This window comes from Salvelinus fontinalis, chromosome 22, assembly GCF_029448725.1.
Source record: "Salvelinus fontinalis isolate EN_2023a chromosome 22, ASM2944872v1, whole genome shotgun sequence".
NCBI lineage: Eukaryota > Metazoa > Chordata > Actinopteri > Salmoniformes > Salmonidae > Salvelinus > Salvelinus fontinalis.
Window position 1 is genome coordinate 28,435,812 of NC_074686.1, and position 22,036 is coordinate 28,457,847.

The following is a 22,036-nucleotide window of genomic DNA, read 5'->3' on the forward strand; positions in this document are numbered from 1 at the left end:
GTTAGCCTGATCTATGAAGCTCTGGTTTAGATTGACAGATTATGGTAAGGTTATGGTAAGGTTATGGTAAGGTTATGGTACCTGTAACTGTTAGCATTAGTCTGGCTGTCTAAGTGATGTGGAGTTGCTCTAATCTGTTTAGGCTGGAGATGACTGGGATTCATGCCAGACTATGATGTCGTAGACTAATGCACTAATTCAAACAGACAGTGAAGACACACACACACACACACACACACACACACACACACACACACACACACACACACACACACACACACACACACACACACACACACACACACACACACATGCAATTGCATGTACACACATAGCTACGTATGGACATAAGTGGGTACGCATGCATGCACACGCACACACACACACCTAAACAGAAGTAAACTCTGAAGGCAAGCATCATGACATCATGAAGAGATTAGAACAGCCTCTCTGTCAATGTCAGTTGTTAAATAAAACTTTTTGATTTAGATTTTAGCGGTTGAATGACCATAATACTCATTCATTTAATTAGTGTGGTAGTGATACATTCGATTTGTGGTTGTCTCTTTCATTATGTACTCATAAAGCTCCTATAATTCAATCAGATGTTCTCTCAGTGATGGTATCCCAGGAAACCATGTGATAGTTTGTTCCATGACCCACCCTCGGAAACTCTAATCACTTAGTAGGGGATTACAGTATGTAATCCCACTGCATCACTAATACAGGGAAAGTGTGTGTGTATGTTTGTGTGGGCGTGGGTGTGGATGTGGCTGTGTATTTCTGTGTGTGTGTGTGTGTGTGTGTGTGTGTGTGTGTGTGTGTGTGTGTGTGTGTGTGTGTGTGTGTGTGTGTGTGTGTGTGTTTATATACAGTGCCTTCAGAAAGTATTCAGACCCCTTGACTTTTTACACATTTGGTTACATTACAGCCTTATTCTAAAATGGAATAAATAACATTATTTTATCAGCAATCTACACACAATACCCTATAATGACAATGCAAAAACAAAAAGTTTAGCAAATGTATGAAAAATAAAAAACAGAATGACCTTATTTATATAAGTATTCAGACCCTTTGCTATGAGACTCGAAATTGAGCTCAGGTGCATCCTGTTTCCATTGATCATCCTTGAGATGTTTCTACAACTTGATTGGAGTACACTTGTGGTAAATTCAATTGATTGGACATAATTTGGAAAGGCACACACTGTTAACTCGAAATGACACAACGACAAGGTTCCAGTTTAACAAAGTTTACTCTACTATATGAACACACTACAAGTAGCCATTACACTCAAGGCCAGGTCCATCAACGACTAGACTTCCTGCGCATGCGCACTCTTGACTGAGTGATAGCCCCGTAATAACAGAAATATAGGGATACTTAAAACATGAACTTAACACACACCTGTCTATATAAGGTCCCACAGTTGACAGTGTATGTCAGAGATAAAAATAAACCATGAGGTCTTAGGAATTGTCCGTAGAGTGCCGAGACAGGATTGTGTCAGGGCACAGATCTGGGGAAGGGTACCAAAAAATGTCTGCAGCTTTGAAGGTCCCCAAGAACACAGTGGCCTCCATCATTCTTAAATGGAAGAAGTTTGGAACCACCAAGACTCTTCCTAGAGCTGGCCGCCCGGCCAAACTGAGCAATCGGGGGAGATGGGCCTTGGTCAGGGAGGTGACCAAGAACCTGATGGTCAATCTAATAGAGCTCTAGAGTTCTTCTGAGGAGATAGGAGAACCTTCCAGAAGGACAACCATCTCTGCAGCACTCCACCAATCAGGCCTTTATGGTAGAGTGCCCAGACAGAAGCCACTCCTCAGTGCAAGGCATGTGACAGACCGCTTGGAGTTTGCCAAAAGGCACCTAAAGGCTCTCAGACCATGAGAAACAAGATTTTCTGGTCTGATGAAACCAAGTTTGAAGTCTTTACCCTGAATGCCAAGCGTCACGTCTGGAGGAAACCTGGCACCATCCCTACAGTGAAGCATGGTGGTGGCAGCATCGTGCCCTGGGAATGTTTTTCAGAGGCAGGGACTGGGAGACTAGTCAGGATTGAAACAAAGATGAACGGAGCAAAGTACAGCGAGATCCTTGATGAAAACCTGCTCCAGAGCGCTCAGAACCTCCAGACTGGGGCAAAGGTTCACCTTCCAACAGGACAAGACCCTAAGCACACACCCAAGACAACGCAGGAGTGGCTTCGGGACAAGTCTCTTAATTTTGATTTATTTATTTTATTTCACCTTTATTTAACCAGGTAGGCTAGTTGAGAACAAGTTCTCATTTACAACTGCGACCTGGCCAAGATAAAGCATAGTAATTCGACACATACAACAACACAGAGTTACACATGGAATAAACAAACATACAATCAATAATACAGTAGAAAAATAAGTCTATATACAATGTGAGCAAATGAGGTGAGATAAGGGAGGTAAAGGCACATAAAAGGCCATGGTGGCGAGGTAAATACAATATAGCAAGTATAACACTGGAATGGTAGATTTGCAGTGGAAGAATGTGCAAAGTAGAAATAGAAATAATGGGGTGCAAAGGAGCTAAATAAATAAATACAGTAGGGGAAGAGGTAGTTGTTTAGGCTAAATTAGTACTGAGTAAAGGGTCTGAATACTTATGTAAGTGTGATATTTCATTTTTTTATTTTTAATAAATTGGCATATTAAAATTATTTACAGTTTTAATTTTTTTCATTATGGGATATTGTGTGTAGATTGATGCGGGGGGAAACTATTTTAATCCATTTTAGAATAAGGTTGCAACGTAACAAAATGTGGAAAAGGCACTGTACATATGGGTGTTGCCTTAACAACCCCCCCCCGCCTCGCTCTCTCTCTCTCTCTCTCTCTCTCTCTCTGTCCCTGTAGAACTCGGTGGCAGTGTTCAGGGATCTGTGTGGGGTGTCAGCGGTGGCTAACCTCATGCAGTGTGTGTTGGCCCTGGGGGCCCGAGTTGCGGGGGCTGACGGGGCCCCCCTGCTGCTGTTTGAGCTGAAGGAGCAGTACCCCTCCATGGAGTCTCAGGGGCCCCTGCCGGACGTCCTACGCAGGGTGGTGTCCACTTACGAAATGGTGAGAAATAATTAATCAATCAATCCTTCACATTAGATTTTTTGTAGGGCTTTGGGTTGTGAATACAGATTAAATGAAGTTGATTGTTTCTTTCTGATTCTTTGATGTTTTTAAGCACTCTTTCTCTATGGCCCTCTCCTCTATCACCCTTCCCCCACTCTGTCACTCTAGCTCTCCCTTCTCTCGCTCTCCCTTCCCCCTCTCTCTCGCTCTCCCTTCCCCTCTCTCTCGCTCTCCCTTCCCCCTCTCTCTCGCTCTAGCTCTCCCTTCTCTCGCTCTCCCTTCCCCCTCTCTCTCACTCTCCCTTCCCCCGCTCTCTCGCTCTACCTTCCTTCTCTCTCTCGCTCTCCCTTCTCTCACTCTCCCTTACCCCGCTCTCTCGCTCTCCCTTCTCTCGCTCTCCCTTCTCTCGCTCTCCCTTCTCTCGCTCTCCCTTCCCCTTCCCCCTCTCTCTCGCTCTCGCTCTCCCTTCTCTCGCTCTCCCTTCCCCCTCTCTCGCTCTCCCTTCCCCCTCTCTCTCGCTCTCACTCTCCCTCTCTCTCGCTCTCCCTTCCCCCTCTCTCGCTCTCCCTTCCCCCTCTCTCTCGCTCTCCCTTCCCCCTCTCTCTCGCTCTCACTCTCCCTTCTCTCGCTCTCCCTTCCCCCACTCTCTCGCTCTCCCTTCCCCAGCTCTCTCGCTCTCGCTCTCCCTTCTCTCGCTCTCCCTTCCCCCGCTCTCTCGCTCCCCCTTCCCCCGCTCTCTCTACCCCACTCTCTCTTTCTTTCTCCATCGCTCTCCCTCTTCCCCGCTCTCTTTCCCTTCCCCCACTCTCTCTCTCTCCCTTCCCTTGCTCCCCCTTCCCCCACTCTCTCGCTCTCCCTTCCCCCACTCTCCCTTCCCCCTCACTCTCTCGCCCTCCCTCTCTCGCTCTCCATTCCCCCTCCCTCTCTCTATATCTCCCTGCCCTCCCCCTCCCTATCTCCCTTCCCCCTCCCTCTCTCTATATCTCCCTCCCCCCTCTCTCTATATCTCCCTTCCCCCTCCCCTCCTTCTCTCACTCTCCCTTCCCCCTCTCTCTCACTCTCCCTTCCCCCTCTCTCGCTCTCCCTTCCCCCTCTCTCTCGCTCTCCCTTCCCCCTCTCTCTCGCTCTCACTCTCCCTTCTCTCGCTCTCCCTTCCCCCGCTCTCTCGCTCTCGCTCTCCCTTCCCCCACTCTCTCGCTCCCCCTTCCCCCGCTCTCTCTCCCCCACTCTCTCTTTCTTTCTCCATCACTCTCCCTCTTCCCCGCTCTCTTTCCCTTCCCCCACTCTCTCTCTCTCCCTTCCCTTGTTCCCCGTTCCCCCACTCTCTCGCTCTCCCTTCCCCCACTCTCCCTTCCCCCTCACTCTCTTTTAATTGAACAATCCACTGGGCAGATAGCTGTGGTTTTAATTGAACCATCCACTGGGCAGATAGCTGTGGTTTTAATTGAACCATCCACTGGGCAGATAGCTGTGGTTTTAATTGAACAATCCACTGGGCAGATAGCTGTGGTTTTAATTGAACAATCCACTGGGCAGATAGCTGTGGTTTTAATTGAACAATCCACTGGGCAGATAGCTGTGGTTTTAATTGAGCCATCCACTGGGCAGATAGCTGTGGTTTGAATTGAACCATCCACTGGGCAGATAGCTGTGGTTTTAATTGAACAATCCACTGGGCAGATAGCTGTGGTTTTAATTGAACAATCCACTGGGCAGATAGCTGTGGTTTTAATTGAACAATCCACTGGGCAGATAGCTGTGGTTTTAATTGAACAATCCACTGGGCAGATAGCTGTGGTGCGAATTGAACCATCCACTGGGCAGATAGCTGTGCTTTTAATTGAACCATCCACTGGGCAGATAGTTGTGGTTTTAATTGAACCATCCACTGGGCAGATAGCTATGCTTTTGATTGAACAATCCACTGGGCAGATAGCTGTGCTTTTAATTGAACAATCCACTGGGCAGATAGCTGTGGTTTTAATTGAACAATCCACTGGGCAGATTATGTCTGGGGTCATCTGTCTACAGATATAGGATCTTAATTTGAGCCAGTTTAATACAGCAGGAAAACAATCCTGCAGCAATAGGAAATGTAAATTATTATGTGGATAAAATGAATGGACATTTTTGTAGCCATTTTTCATAAAGGGAAAATCATGTCAGAAATTTCAAAGGGAAAATTACATACTTCAGAAGCATTTTGAAACCTCAAATACACTACAAGTTTTACATTTCCTGTATAGTAGGAATGTTCTCCTACAATAGGGTGATCAAATTAAGATCCGACACCTGTAGGTCATTATGTAAGTAGTTTTGTTACGTAAGATGTCTGTTATCTGACGACAATATGTCTCTGTCCTGTTCTCTCTGGTTTATAGAGGTATCTTTATAGCTTTCACCTTTAGCTGTGTCCCAGAGTAAAGCCAGAGAGATTTTAAATTGATTAATGATTGACTAAAAAAGTGCTTACTTTCGCAAACGCCCCCGAACGAGATGAAGTAGACTGTCGTGTGTGTGTGTGTGGGAAATTTCCCATGACACACAATCACTTACACTTGCTTTAGTGGAACAGCCAGGAAAGGGTTCACAGGAGATAACTATGCCTCTTTTCATTTTGAATAATGATTCAATCTCAAAGTGGAAAAATGTGACATTTCAATTTTGTGTAATTTTTCAATGTTTAACAACTGCAGAGCTTTCCAGGTGAGAAATGTGCGTGCGTGCGAGCGCGTGTCTGTGTGCGAGGGCGTGTCTGTGTGCGAGGGCGTGTCTGTGTGCGAGGGCGTGTCTGTGTGCGAGGGCGTGTCTGTGTGCGAGGGCGTGTCTGTGTGCGAGCGCGTGTCTGTGTGCGAGGGCGTGTCTGTGTGCGAGGGCGTGTCTGTGTGCGAGGGCGTGTCTGTGTGCGAGGGCGTGTCTGTGTGCGAGCGCGTGTCTGTGTGCGAGGGCGTGTCTGTGTGCGAGGGCGTGTCTGTGTGCGAGGGCGTGTCTGTGTGCGAGGGCGTGTCTGTGTGCGAGGGCGTGTCTGTGTGCGTGCGTGTCTGTGTGCGAGCGCGTGTCTGTGTGCGAGCGTGTCTGTGTGTGTGCGCGCATGCATGGTTGTATGTGTGTGCGTGCGTGTGGTTTAACTTAACTATCCTTTTGCGTTTCAAAAGTCCTCACAAGGATAGTAAAACAAGGAACATTTCACAAGTTGAAAAATGTATGTGTTTTAGGCTTTAGGGTTAAGTTTAGGGTCAGGGTTAAAATTAGTGTTAGGTTAGAATAAGGGTTAAGGTTAGGTTTATTTTAGGGTTTGGGGTTAAGATCAGGGTTAACGTTAGGTTACTGGTCTAGCGTTAAGGGTTAGGGAAAGAGGAATTTGAATGGGGATAATTATTTTGGTCCCACTTAGATAGTAAACCCAACGTGTGTGTGTGTGTGTGTGTGTGTGTGTGTGTGTGTGTGTGTGTGTGTGTGTGTGTGTGTGTGTGTGTGTGTGTGTGTGTGTGTGTGTGTGTGTGTGTGTGTGTGTGTGTGTGTGTGTGTGTGTGTGTGTGTGTGTGTGTGTGTGTGTGTGTGTGTGTGTGTGTGTGTGGTGTGCTTTGAGAATGCATCCTCATCCCTGATGGATCAGAGTGAGAAGCGCTCACCCTGGCCCTGAATATTATTAGCATAAATGTGAATCTCATTCCGCTAAGTGGCTCTCACGCATTGACTTGGATGCCTGCCTGGGGGAGAAAGAAATGAGAGGAAGCCGTGTGTGTGTGTGTGTGTGTGGTGGACAGACCCTTAGGAGCAGCAGTGTTTATCTTCATTTGTCAAACACCAGACTCACAAAGTGGGGTCATGTCCCAGAAGGCATTGCACTAAGTGTTTAGTTAAAGTATTAAAAGTATCAGGCTTTTGGTCTTAATCTCTCTGGGGTTATTCATGAAATGTATGCTATTTTTAGCATAGTTGTAACGCTTAACTGATACATATGTTTTGTGTGTGTGTCTAAATAATGAACTGATCTTGTGTACTCTGTCTACAGATGATCCAGGCGAGCAGAGCGGTGATCGAGCTGTCAGACGGAGTCTACGACAGGATCCTACAGATACAGACAACAGGTGAGAGAGAAGGAAAGAGAGAGGAGAGAGAATATACTGTACAGAGAGAGAAAGAAGGAACGTTGTGTTGGCTAGTTAGGTGGTTAGAGAGCAGGCAGGATGTTCTTCTTCAGTCAACAGCCCAGTAGCTGTGAGAAAGCCTTGCCTACAGGCCCTGCCAACAGACTCTCCCGCTGAGACATCATCAACAACACCCTGAAGCCTGTAGTCTGCTGAGACTTCCATGGCTATGTCCCAAATGTCACCCTATTCCCTATATAGTGCACTACTTTTGACCAGAACCCTATGGGCCATTTGGGACCCACATCATCTCTCTACCTCACCAATCACAGGAGCTATTTTCATCCTGGCTCTGAGGCAGATCTGTCAATATGTTACTATTAGATTAGTTTGTTTATTGACTGAGCTCTTGATTTGTGTGGGCGATCTGTAGTTTGTTTTGGCATAAGCTCTGGGTACAGGTCAAGATGGCCTTAGGCACAGATCTAGAATCAGTTTATCCTCCCCAAATCCTATCCTTAACCGATAGAGGTGGAAATGCAAAACATACCTTAGATCAGTCTCTAGGGGTAACTAGGCGGAGCAAGGTTTGTTTACCCTGCAGCGACTCTGGTTGCTGGGCATCATGGGTAGGCTGACAGAACTTGGCAAGACAGTCATCGCCATAGTGATAAACAGTGAGCATTCCGTGGTTGCCAGGAGATGGTGATTGATTCGCAGATGAAAAGGTAGTCTGTGAGGAGAGGATATTGGTTTGAGATGCGTGGGAAGTCTGGATAGAAAGGCTCAATAACTAGATATAGTTATTTGGCCGGGATTCAATGCAAGACGCGTTAAAACGCAGTGCACTATAACATACTTTTTAAAGGTAATTTACGCTTGAGCCAACACGCGCAGGATTTACCGTGAACGTGATCTCCGCAAATGTTGGGGAGAATAACTTTAAAAGGCTCATTGTTGGCTGTATAGGCCTAATGAGTAAACCTCATAGGGCTCTGGTTAAAGATAGTATACTATATAGGAAATAGGGTACCATTTGTAACACAGACGTTTTAATAAACCTTCATAAAGACAGTTATGATAATTGTGCTGCAGGGTTTTTGTGAGGCCCTAGGAGTCAGAGGAGAGCTGAGGAGAGGGGATGAGAGGTCAGCATATATATTGTGCTGCAGGGTTTTTGTGAGGCCCTAGGAGTCAGAGGAGAGCTGAGGAGAGGGGATGAGAGGTCAGCATATATATTGTGGTGCAGGGTTTTTGTGAGGCCCTAGGAGTCAGAGGAGAGGGGATGAGAGGTCAGCATATAATTGTGCTACAGGGTTTTTGTGAGGCCCCAGGAGTCAGAGGAGAGCTGAGGAGAGGGGATGAGAGGTCAGCATATATATTGTGATGCAGGGTTTTTGTGAGGCCCTAGGAGTCAGAGGAGAGGGGATGAGAGGTCAGCATATAATTGTGCTACAGGGTTTTTGTGAGGCCCCAGGAGTCAGAGGAGAGCTGAGGAGAGGGGATGAGAGGTCAGCATATATATTGTGATGCAGGGTTTTTGTGAGGCCCTAGGAGTCAGAGGAGAGGGGATGAGAGGTCAGCATATAATTGTGCTACAGGGTTTTTGTGAGGCCCCAGGAGTCAGAGGAGAGCTGAGGAGAGGGGATGAGAGGTCAGCATATATATTGTGGTGCAGGGTTTTTGTGAGGCCCTAGGAGTCAGAGGAGAGCTGAGGAGAGGGGATGAGAGGTCAGCATGTGTGAAGGGGAGGGTGGATTTAGTCAGTGTATACGAGATGATGTGTAATTGTGTGTGTTTGTTTGTGTGTGAAGGGGAGGGGAGGGTGGATTTAGTCAGTGTGTACGAGATAATGTGTAATTATGTGTGTTTGTTTGTGTGTGAAGGGGAGGGTGGATTTAGTCAGTGTATACGAGATGATGTGTAATTGTGTGTGTTTGTTTGTGTGTGAAGGGGAGGGTGGATTTAGTCAGTGTATACGAGATGATGTGTAATTATGTGTGTTTGTTTGTGTGTGAAGGGGAGGGTGGATTTAGTCAGTGTATACGAGATTATGTGTAATTGTGTGTGTTTGTTTGTGTGTGAAGGGGAGGGTGGATTTAGTCAGTGTGTACGAGATGATGTGTAATTGTGTGTGTTTGTTTGTGTGTGAAGGGGAGGGTGGATTTAGTCAGTGTGTACGAGATGATGTGTAATTGTGTGTGTTTGTTTGTGTGTGAAGGGGAGGGTGGATTTAGTCAGTGTATACGAGATGATGTGTAATTGTGTGTGTTTGTTTGTGTGTGAAGGGGAGGGTGGATTTAGTCAGTGTATACGAGATGATGTGTAATTATGTGTGTTTGTTTGTGTGTGAAGGGGAGGGTGGATTTAGTCAGTGTATACGAGATGATGTGTAATTGTGTGTGTTTGTTTGTGTGTGAAGGGGAGGGTGGATTTAGTCAGTGTATACGAGATGATGTGTAAGTGTGTGTGTTTGTTTGTGTGTGAAGGGGAGGGGAGGGTGGATTTAGTCAGTGTGTACGAGATGATGTGTAATTGTGTGTGTTTGTTTGTGTGTGAAGGGGAGGGTGGATTTAGTCAGTGTATACGAGATGATGTGTAATCATGTGTGTTTGTTTGTGTGTGAAGGGGAGGGTGGATTTAGTCAGTGTATACGAGATGATGTGTAATTATGTGTGTTTGTTTGTGTGTGAAGGGGAGGGTGGATTTAGTCAGTGTATACGAGATTATGTGTAATTGTGTGTGTTTGTTTGTGTGTGAAGGGGAGGGTGGATTTAGTCAGTGTATACGAGATGATGTGTAATTGTGTGTGTTTGTTTGTGTGTGAAGGGGAGGGTGGATTTAGTCAGTGTATACGAGATGATGTGTAATTGTGTGTGTTTGTTTGTGTGTGAAGGGGAGGGTGGATTTAGTCAGTGTATACGAGATGATGTGTAATTATGTGTGTTTGTTTGTGTGTGAAGGGGAGGGTGGATTTAGTCAGTGTATACGAGATGATGTGTAATTGTGTGTGTTTGTTTGTGTGTGAAGGGGAGGGTGGATTTAGTCAGTGTATACGAGATGATGTGTAATTATGTGTGTTTGTTTGTGTGTGAAGGGGAGGGTGGATTTAGTCAGTGTATACGAGATTATGTGTAATTGTGTGTGTTTGTTTGTGTGTGAAGGGGAGGGTGGATTTAGTCAGTGTATACGAGATGATGTGTAAGTGTGTGTGTTTGTTTGTGTGTGAAGGGGAGGGTGGATTTAGTCAGTGTATACGAGATTATGTGTAAGTGTGTGTGTTTGTTTGTGTGTGAAGGGGAGGGTGGATTTAGTCAGTGTATACGAGATGATGTGTAAGTGAGTGTTTAAGTTAGTGGGTTGTTTTCAGGTGTATGTTAGAGAGAGAGGGAGGGAGGGAGGGAGGGAGGGAGGGAGGGATGGAGGGAAATGCTGAGGGAGAGAGGGAGGGAGGGAGGGAAAGGCTGAGGGAGAGAGAGGGAGGGAGGGAAAGGCTGAGGGAGAGAGAGGGAGGGAGGGAAAGGCTGAGGGAGAGAGAGGGAGGGAGGGAAAGGCTGAGGGAGAGCATTAAACAGTAATATATACTGAGTTGCATTCAGGTCTGCGTTGCGTTGTGTTGGTTGTGTGGTTTTGCTCAGGATGTTGTGTTTAAAAGTTCCCTCACAGTATCGCTCCTAGCAGTGTGTGACCGGTGTTAACCCTCTTCCTTGTCTCCATGGAGATGGTGATCAAGTGTGACAGTGTCCTGGGGCGGACAGAGAAAGTCAGGCAGAATTTACACACTGCAGCACACGCTCAATCTGACCAGAGGGACGTGAGGACGCGGAGTCTGCCCTCTTTCTCTCTCTTTAATTCAGGCCAGGATTAAACCAAAGGCACATTGTCAACAAGCTCCTTCCACTGTGAACAATACACATTTTAAAGAAAATATTTCCAACGTTTGCGGAGATTCACGGCAAACATTGAGGATGTTGGCTCAACCATAAATGACCTTTAAAAGTCAAAAGCAATGCACAAGTCCCCACCGGGAGGTCCCAATCTCTTTATTCTTGTATTCAGATCTCTTAACTCTCTACCTTTCTCTCCAGGCGTGTGGGTAAATCACTGGGAAAGCCAAGCCCCCCCCAAAACAAACATGTTACAACCTATGTGTTGTTTGCCCTATAACCTGTTAGTTCATATGCCTTGACACTGTGATATATAGTGTTAAGGCCGAGACAATAAGAAGACACAGTGGCAGAATAAATTCAACCACACATTTGTTTCATTGCGAATCCGGAGAGCAGCATCTGTCTGGTGAAGTCCACAAACATACAGTGCATTCAGAAAGTATTCAGACCCCTTCCCTTTTTCCACATTTTGTTACGTTACAGCCTTATTCTAAAATGGATAGAATATTTTTTCCTCCTAATCAATCTACACACAATGCCCCATAATGAGAAAGCGAAAACAGGTTTTTAGACATTTTTGCTAATTTATTAAAAAAGTAAAAAACTGAAAGACCTTATTTACATAAGTAGTCAGAACTTTTGCTATGAGACTTGAAATTGAGCTCAGGTGCATCCTGTTTCCATTGATCACCCCTTTCTACAACTTTATTGGAGTCCACATGTGGTAAATTCAATTGATTGGACATGATTTGGAAAGGCACACACCTGTCTATAAAAGGTCCCACAGTGCATGTCAGAGCCAAAACCAAGCCGTGAGGTCGAAGGAATTGTTTGTAGAGCTTCGAGACAGGATCGTGTCGAGGCACAGATCTGGGGATGCTGCAAAAAATGTCTGCAGCATTGAAGGTCCTTAAGAACACTGTGGCTTCCATCATTCTTAAATGGAAAAATTTTAGGAACCACCAAAACTCTTCCTAGAGCTGGCTGCCTGGCCAAACTGAGCAATCGGGGGAGATGGGCCTTGGTCAGGGAGCTGTGGAGGCAATCGCTGTGCGTTACAGGGAAGATATCCTCCTCCCTCATGTGGTACCCTTCCTGCAGGCTCATCCTGACATGACCCTCCAGCATGACAATGCCACCAGCCATACTGCTCGTTCTGTGCGTGATTTCCTGCAAGACATGAATATCAGTGTTCTGCCATGGCCAGCAAAGAGCCCGGATCTCAATCCCATTGAGAATGTCTGGGACCTGTTGGATCGGGGGATGAGGGCTAGGGCCATTCCCCCCAGAAATGTCAGGGATCTTGCAAGTGTCTTGGTGGAAGAGTGAGGTAACATCTCACAGCAAGAACTGGTAAATCTGGTGCAGTCCATGAGGAGGAGATGCACTGCAGTACGTAATGCAGCTGGTGGCCACACCAGATACCGACTGTTACTTTTGATTTTGACCCCCCCCCCCCCCTTTGTTCAGGGACACATTATTCGACTTCTGTTAGTCGCATGTCTGTGGAACTTGTTCAGTTTATGTCTGTTGAATCTTGTTAGTTTGCAAGTCCTGCCATGAGTGTCAGAGCCAGTGTAGTAGGATTCAATCTTCGTCCTGTATTGACTCTTTCCCTGTTTGATGGTTCGTTTGAGGGTGAAGCAGGATTTCTTATAAGCATCCTGATTAGTTTCCCGCTCCTTGAAAGCGTCAACTAGCTCGGTGCGGATGTTGCCTATATTACAGTATCATTTCCCTTTGGTAGGATAGTCTAGACCATAGATCATTGAGTTTGTTTTCCAGTGATTGCACCGATGGTAATGGCGATTTACTCACTCGCCTATGAATCCTAACAAGGCACCCCGACCTTCTCCCTCGGTATCTCCTCCTTTTCTTCACGCTAATGAAGGGGATTTGGACCTGTTCTCCGGAAAGCAGTATATCCTTCACGTCAGACTCATTAAAGAAAAATCTTTCTCCCGTTCGAAGTGAGTAATCAATGTTCTGATGTCCAGAAACTTTTTCGGTCATACGAGATGGTAGCAGCAACTTTATGTGCAAAATAATTGAAAAAACTACCAAAATAGCACAATTGGTTAGGAGTCCGTAAAACGGCAGCCATCCCCTCTGGCGCCATCATTCAGAAAATACAGGTGTGCCAAGCTTATAGCGTCATACCCAAGAAGACTCGAGGCTGTAATCACTGCCAAAGGTGCTTCAACAATGTACTGAGTAAAGGGTCTGAATACTTATGTAAACGTAATATTTCAGTTTTCTTCTTTTTGCAAAGTTGTCAAAAACTGTTTTTGTTTTGTCATTATAGAGTACTGGGTATAGATTAATGAGGGAAAAAATAAAAATAAACACATATTTTTTTTAGGATAAGGCTGTAACGTAACAACATTTTGAAAAAGTCAAGTGGTCTGAATGTACTGTACTTCATGTAATGACCAAAGGTATGGGCAAGCAAGGTAAGGTTTCCCAATTTTTCGGACTACTAAACAACTATGAACACCGGAGAGTTAACGCAAGTCGCAAAGAAAACAGGAGCTGCCTCCACTAGTACAGCACCATTTCAACTTCAACGTCATCTAATCACCTCTGCTTATTCTAATAAAATTACATTTTATTCGTCACATAAACATGTTTTTAGCAGATGTTATTGCGGGTGTAGCAAAATGCTTGTGTTTCTAGCTCCAACAGTGCAATAATATCTAACAATCCACAACAATACACACAAAAGTAAAAGAATGGAATTAAGGAATATATAAATATTAGGAATATATAAATATTAGGATGACCAATGTCGGAGTAGCCTTAAATAATAGCTATTAACACAGTGACAACTAAAAGATACCAACAACTATTTTGTCCAATAAACGTAAGCTAAATACTGTATGATGTGGCTGTCCATGGTACTAATTTCTGTGTGTGCGTGTTGACTCACCCAATGCCATCCTCCTCTTTCATGTTGCCTAAATGGTCTATGATTTTGATTATTTTGTTGTGCTAGGCTACCTGGCTAAAATGCTTGCTCGCTAGCCTAACTTCCTTTCATGGGCAACGTAGCGCCAGGCCAGCTACTTGAACTTCCATCCTTTCAGGCAAGGGACACAATGTATGAATTTATGGTTGCATCAGAATCACTGTTATAATCATTGGCCCGTACGGAGAATTAAGTAAAACCGCATGTCCAAATCCCCATCTCCAGCCATGGCTAATTTTAGCTGGCTAGCTAGCCACCGGAAGACAATGACCCAACGAGATGCAAAAATGTATTTGTTTTGTCAGTGACGTTTGGCTTCTGATGTGATTGGTCGGAAGCCAAATACAATCTGGTTTCCCTTAGCACTTTTTTTGGTGCTCCAGAACCATTCACAGCTGAGCTCACTCAGTTTAGCTCAACGCTGATTGTCTATTATTTAATATTTCTTGTCAAGGTGGCCACATGCTCGCTGGCTTCCCTTGCATTCAAAGATAGCCGCAGGGACTATTTTTGACCAGACAGCATCCGATTGATTCACTACACGTACAGAGACAGAGGGGCGCTGTTTCGCTCACTCAGATGCGAAAGATATTCTGGCTTCCCTTGGCATCCATGAATACACACCACTGTTTCTCTCTGTGGTGTAATAGACTGGTGAAGACTTTTGATTGAATCACAAATACCAGACACCACCAAACCACTGACCTGAGCCAGTGTTGGGCCTTGGTTAATACACAGAGAGATTGAGGCAGTCTTGGGCCTTGGTTAATACACAGAGAGGTTGAGGCAGTCTTGGGCCTTGGTTAATAAGCGGAGAGGTTGAGGCAGTCTTGGGCCTTGGTTAATACACAGAGAGGTTGAGCCAGTCTTGGGCCTTGGTTAATACACAGAGAGATTGAGGCAGTCTTGGGCCTTGTTTAATACACAGAGAGGTTGAGGCAGTCTTGGGCCTTGGTTAATACACAGAGAGGTTGAGCCAGTCTTGGGCCTTGGTTAAGACGCGGAGAGGTTGAGGCAGTCTTGGGCCTTGGTTAATACACAGAGAGGTTGAGGCAGTCTTGGGCCTTGGTTAATACGCGGAGAGGTTGAGGCAGTCTTGGGCCTTGGTTAATACACAGAGAGGTTGAGCCAGTCTTGGGCCTTGGTTAATACACAGAGAGGTTGAGGCAGTCTTGGGCCTTGGTTAATACGCGGAGAGGTTGAGCCAGTCTTGGGCCTTGGTTAATACACAGAGAGGTTGAGGCAGTCTTGGGCCTTGGTTAAGACGCGGAGAGGTTGAGGCAGTCTTGGGCCTTGGTTAATACACAGAGAGGTTGAGGCAGTCTTGGGCCTTGGTTAATACACAGAGAGGTTGAGCCAGTCTTGGGCCTTGGTTAAGACGCGGAGAGGTTGAGCCAGTCTTGGGCCTTGGTTAAGACGCGGAAAGGTTGAGCCAGTCTTGGGCCTTGGTTAAGACGCGGAGAGGTTGAGCCAGTCTTGGGCCTTGGTTAAGACGCGGAGAGGTTGAGCCAGTCTTGGGCCTTGGTTAAGACGCGGAGAGGTTGAGGCAGTCTTGGGCCTTGGTTAATACGCGGAGAGGTTGAGCCAGTCTTGGGCCTTGGTTAAGACGCGGAGAGGTTGAGCCAGTTTTGGGCCTTGGTTAATACGCGGAGAGGTTGAGGCAGTCTTGGGCCTTGGTTAATACGCGGAGAGGTTGAGGCAGTCTTGGGCCTTGGTTAAGACACGGAGAGGTTGAGCTAGTCTTGGGCCTTGGTTAAGATCTGGAGAGGTTGACAAAGAGGGAAAGGTTCAAGATTGTAATATTGTGTGTGTATGTGTGTCTGTGGTCACCTAGCCATGGAGTTCCATGAGAAGTTAAAGCCCATGGCAGTGAAGGAGGGGCTTAAAGGTCGTAAGGTCACCAGAGCGGTGGAGAGTTTCAGCTGGAACATCACCATATTGAAGGTGAATACACACACACATAAACACAAACACACACACACACATACACACACACACACACACACACACACACACACACACACACACACACACACACACACACACACACACACACACACACACACACACACACACACACACACACACACACACACACACACACACACACACACACACACACACACACACACACACACACACACACACACACACCAGACCAAAGACACCCACATACCACAGAATATTGCCAGTCTGTTTCCACATTGGCCAACTCAGACCAACTCCTCTCTCTCTCTTCCTATCCTTCTCCTTCTCTCTCTCAGGGGCAGGCAGACCTGCTGAAACGGGCTAAGACGGAGGTGCAGGAGAACATAAAGCAGGTCTACTACGCTGCCCTGACCTCTAACCTCAGTAAGGGCGGGACAGGAGAGACAACCCACACCCGGCGCAGCCTGGACGCCCTTCCTTCAATGTCGGGTACAGCTCCGGCAAGAAGTTTCCCTTAGGCACAGACAGGTCTAGGAACAGTTTACCTGTCTGAAATTATATATTGAACCATAAGGGGGAAATGTAAAATCTGACCGTATGTCAGTTTCTAAGGGCACAATCGTCCTATTCTGAGGATTGGCAGGGTAATAAGAAGTTGCTACATACGTTCTATAGTGATAGGCTCCTTCTGCATCTCATCCGGGGGCTGCTGGAGATTAGTCTGCCATTTTCTCCACACAACGATGAGGAGGAAGGAAGATGGACTCAGTTGAAGAGAAAAACTCCCGTTATAGCACTGCCAGGAGGGAGGAGTAATGTCGAAGACACTGGAGACAGGAATGTAGAGAGGAATGAAGGAATGAGGTCTGAGAGAAAGAGAGAGAGAGACAATCAGACTGCCCTGTCCCCTACTTTGTATGCAGCTGTAAATAAGAAATGTTTAATCCTGCTCTCTCTGGGGCCGATTCAGACCCGAGTTATGCACTTGTAAATGGAACTTAATTCCCTTTTTATGCGCTTTTCTCAAAAACATATTCTGACCTTGAATTTAAAAAATGTTTCAGCCAGGTATTCTTTCAGGGTGGAGATCAGAGAAATGAATAAATAAAAAAACTGAAATATCACATTTACATAAGTATTCAGATCCTTTACTCAGTGCTTTTTGAAGCACATTTGGCAGTGATTACAGTATTGAGTCTTCTTGGGTATGACGCTACAAGCTTGGCACACCTGTATTTGGGGAGTTTCTCCCATCCTTCTCTGCAGATCCCCTCAAGCTCTGTCAGGTTGGATGGGGAGCATTGTTGCACAGCTATTTTTAGGTCTCTCCAGAGATGTTCGACCGGGTTCAAGTCCGGGCTCTGGCTAGGCCACTCAAGGACATTGAGACTTGTCCCGAAGCTACTCCTGCATTGTCTTGGCTGTGTGCTTAGGGTTGTTGTCCTGTTGGAAGGTGAACCTCCACCCCAGTCTGAAGTCCTGAGTGCTCTGGAGCAGGTTTTCATCAAGGATCTCTCTATACTTTGCTCCATTCATCTTTCCCTCAATCCTGACTAGTCTCCCAGTCCCTGCCTCTGAAAAACATTCCCACAGCATGATGCTGCCACCACCATGCTTCACCGTAGGGATGTTGCCAGGTTTCCTCCAGACTTGATGCTTGGCATTCAGGCCAAAGAGTTCAATCTTGTTTTTATCAGACCAGAGAATCTTGTTTCTCATGGTCTTTTTTGCCTTTTGGCAAACTCCAAGTGGGCTGTCATATGCCTTTTACTGAGGAGTGGCTTCTGTCTGGGCACTCTACCATAAAGGCTGGTGGTGGAGTGCTGCAGAGATGGTTGTCCTTCTGGAAGGTTCTCCTCAGAAGAACTCTAGAGCACTCTAGAGCTCTATCAGATTGACCATCAGGTTCTTGGTCACCTCCCTGACCAAGGCCCATCTCCCCCGATTGCTCAGTTTGGCCAGGCGGCCAGCTCTAGGAAGAGTCTTGATGGTTCCAAACTTCCATTTAAGAATGATGGAGTCCACAGTGTTCTTGGAGACCTTCAATGCTGCAGACATTTTTTGGTACCCTTCCCCAGATCTGTGCCTTGACACAATCCATTCATGGAACTCTACGGACAATTCCTTTGATCTCATGGCTTGGTTTTTGCTCTGACATGCACTGTCAACTGTGGGACCTGTCAACTGTGGGACCTTGAAAGGCACAGGTGTGTGCCTTTCCAAATCATGTCCAATCAATTGAATTTACCACAGGTGGACTCCAATCAAGTTGTAGAAACATATAAAGGATGATCACTGGAAACAGAATCCACCTGAGCTCAATTTCGAGTCTCATAGCAAAGGGTCTGAATACTTATGTAAATAAGGTTTAATTTCTTTATACATTTCTAAAAACCTGTTTGCTTTGTCATTATGAGGAATTGTGTGTAGTTTGCTGAAGATATTTTTTATTTCATCCATTTTAGAATAAGGCTGTAACGTAACTAAATGTGGAAAAAGTCAAGGGGTCTGAATACTTTATGAAGGCACTGTATGCTGTTTTCTTACCTTAATTCCACCAATTTACGTGCGAGGAAAGGATGGGTCGAGCAACCTGTCAGTTCCAGGTGGAACAACATCTACTTCATTTTTCCTGATACAAATAACACCATTCTCCACACAATGTAATTTACAAATTGATAAGAGCTATTGATTTGATCTACGTAAATGAGTAAACCATTTGGATAAGGGGATAGTAAATATAAATGACAATTGTTTAGAACTATTTTACCTTGTTGATCACTCCAGATGAATGTGAAACCAGTCATATGTCAGTAAACTGAAGCATATCAACATTTCAACATATCAACTTTTCCACAGTGATTTTGATGAAATGCTGGCCTTATAACTTGCAGGGATGAAATGTGGAGACTCAAGCTATAGGCTTCTGTAGCCATGCGCAAATAATAGTATAGCGCCAAACCTACCGAGTTGATTTATAGAATGTTTTAATTATATGCCCCGACTTCTCACCGTATTTTCTACAATTTGTATTGTGTTAAATATTAGCCACTATCGGTAGCCACCGTCCGTTTTACCCACATACATTTATCTGTCACTTTAATCTTAGTTTCCTTGCATTTTGCATCATTCCATTCCATTGTTAGTGTACCTTTTATTTCCTATGTCACGTTCATGTGGTAGTTCCTAAGGATTGCTAGCAATAGTGGATCACATAAGGCTAAAGTATTACAAGTTGTGCAATAATTTGGGCTCTGTAGCCTATTTGAATCATTATGGAACGCAGAGCATACATAGTAGTTTAAACCTGGAACCTGTTTGTACGGTTCACGACGACTGAACTGTTGTCATCACAGTTCCATGACAAATACCAACATGGTCAGTGAGGATTATTAGGGTAGATTTATAGAACTACTGTTCCAACCCCTATTGGGTTTCTCACCTTCCAATATTTAATGGATTGAACAATTTGAGTATGGAAACTTTCAGGATGAATCAAAGCACAATTTTTGATTCACCAATATATTTTGTGCATAAAAGACATCCAAATGTTTTTTTTTTTCTCCCAGAAATACTTTCCTAACCCTAAATAATATGCAATGATCAGAGTATTTTTAAATCTACCAACTGGTGCTGAAAAGGAGACGTGTATTTACATGGCTTTCTTTCATTAATCCCTAATATTCTGAACAGTTCTCTCCATATATTGTCTGCTGAGAAAATTCTAATTAAAGGTAAATTTTAAAGGGGTGGCTTTAGATAAATGTACTGAAAACTCCACAAGAAAATCTGTTGGTCAGCCAGTGGGAGGCTTTTCAGCTGTGTAATTACATTTATTCACCGTGCGTAAGGGAACCACACCTGCAAAGCCAATTACGCACCTACATAAGGTAAGTCTGAATACCAACTACTGACAAGTGAGTAGGAAAGGGGTGCGTAGGAAAAGCGTACATTTCCTATGTCTGAATCGGGCCCTATGTGCATTGTTTGTTACTCTTGATTTGTGTTTATTTTGGGGTGAGTGAAGAGAGGGTTTTCAGGGTCATTCAACTATACAGTCCCTTCAGAAAGTATTCACACCCCTTGATTTTTTTCAACATTTTGTGTTACAGCCTCTATTTAAAATTGATTCAATTTAGGACACTACCCATCCTGACAACTTGGCCCTGAAGCTTTTGGACATTTCATTTCTGTACCTTATTGTGAAATGATGTGTAGCTTCCAGAAGCTTTAAAATGAGGGCCAGATTGTCAGGATGGGTAGTGTACTGTATGAGTACACATTAATTACAAGTAAGCACCCTTCAAGATACACTTCATTTTAACTAGCTAAATCCTGTGTAACAACTAGTAATTACATTGTACTTAGGCAAACATTACATGTACTATGCTTTGAAAGTGTTTTTCCACATCTGGGAAGCCACCCAAATTAGATCCCAGTCATTGAGTTTGACCTACTGATCTGTTTTAACCTGATCAACCAAGTTAACCCAGATGGTACACGTTATTTTGGGGTCAAGTGCTAGCAACAACACTGAGCAGAGATATAGTTTGAACAGTGCATATTCAAGGCTAAGTAATTAGAGCCTATTGAGCACAAGCTATAATCTCTCAGACACCCAGCACATCCATGAGGGATCACAACCTGAGAGACAGTTGTTACTGTATGCAGCTGAGAAGAAGCCAAACACTAAGTTGGTGAATTTGCCCATTTGTAACATGCATGGTAACAAGTATTCATTGTTACACCCTTGTATTTACACACTGTTGTTAGTTAACCACAGTACTTGTTACACTGTAATAAGGACCCCTTCAAACTAAGTGTTACCAGAAAAAGGGGTGTGAATATTTTTGGACGGCCTGTAGCACAAAGTGAAACTGACAGAAGTGTGTGTGCTTCAGGAGGCTGATACAGAATGTGTGAATGCTACTGATATCTAATAATAAAATATGCCATTTAGCAGACGCTTTAATCCAAAGCAATTTACAGCAGTGCGTACATACATTTTCATATGGGTGGCCCCGGCTGGAATCAAACTCACGATACTGAAGTTGCAAAGGCCAGCAGTCTACCAACAGCCACTGAGATGTGTTAAACACATGTTTCATTTCTGAATTGGGTTAGGGTCAGATATGGACTGTCAATGGGATGCTGGTCAGAAAAGGCACTTAGCAATTTGACTGCTATGAGAATAAGCTATGGTCAGAAGGTCCAAGCATGTTCTACTCATCCTAATTCTATGGATGTCTATATTGGTAGCTTGTTCTCATAGCAGTCAAATTGCTATGGTCAGAAGGTCCAAGCATGTTCTACTCATCCTAATTCTATGGATGTCTATATTGGTGGCATAGTGTTAATGTAACTCAACCAGACAGTGTTAATGATTCAACTATCAAAAACAACGTAACAGTATTTCAAGTTATCCTTCCATGGCACTTTGACCACTGCTTTATGGTGTTGTATGTCACGTTATTTTAATATCTGCTTTTATCCTCATTGAGTAAAATATTACTGAATTTTTACAAAATGGTCATTTACAATCATTGGCCTTTTGTTTTAAGTCAGTGTGACAAATCCGCCTGCACTGAGGGATGAGCATTGCTTAGATGCTACCTGTCGAAAGACACTGGTTAGCGTCTTGAAAACCTGTTTTTCACCTGATGTTGTAAGACAAGTTGTCTCTTGATAAATTGACATCAATATCTCCTCCAAACCATACCCATTAGATGTATTACCAGACCCAAACTAGGTCGCAGTTTTTCTTCAACTGGCCTACCTGGTTAAATAAAGACTAAATAAAAAACTATATGCAAATAAACCAGTTCATTTATAAACTGTCTGTCTTTATTACCATAAAACAGTGCTTTGAAAAATCACACAGCTTTGACCCTGGACTCTTGATAGCCACACATGCAATCAGAGACAAAACCAGGGCCTGACATCAAAGAGAGGCCACAAGGTATTGAACTGGCATTTTCAAATGTCACACACATCATTCTGGTCATCACTTTGACCGACAACACACGAAGGGGTCAGGCTCTTTTCAATTTGTAC

The 22,036-nt window shown here is 44.6% G+C and overlaps 1 protein-coding gene across 1 annotated transcript in view; it reads left to right on the top strand.

Annotated features, from left to right (window-relative positions):
- Nucleotides 1-21,816, top strand: part of LOC129820140 (inactive phospholipase C-like protein 2) — a 54,551-nt gene extending 32,735 nt beyond the window's left edge. Inside the window, exons 9-12 of the mRNA XM_055877059.1 lie at nucleotides 2,898-3,101; nucleotides 7,120-7,195; nucleotides 15,888-15,997; nucleotides 16,318-21,816. Of these exons, the coding sequence (XP_055733034.1) occupies nucleotides 2,898-3,101; nucleotides 7,120-7,195; nucleotides 15,888-15,997; nucleotides 16,318-16,500 (573 nt within the window). The 3' untranslated portion in view covers nucleotides 16,501-21,816. The remainder of the gene's footprint in view (nucleotides 1-2,897; nucleotides 3,102-7,119; nucleotides 7,196-15,887; nucleotides 15,998-16,317) is intronic.
- Nucleotides 21,817-22,036: the final 220 nt, after the last annotated feature.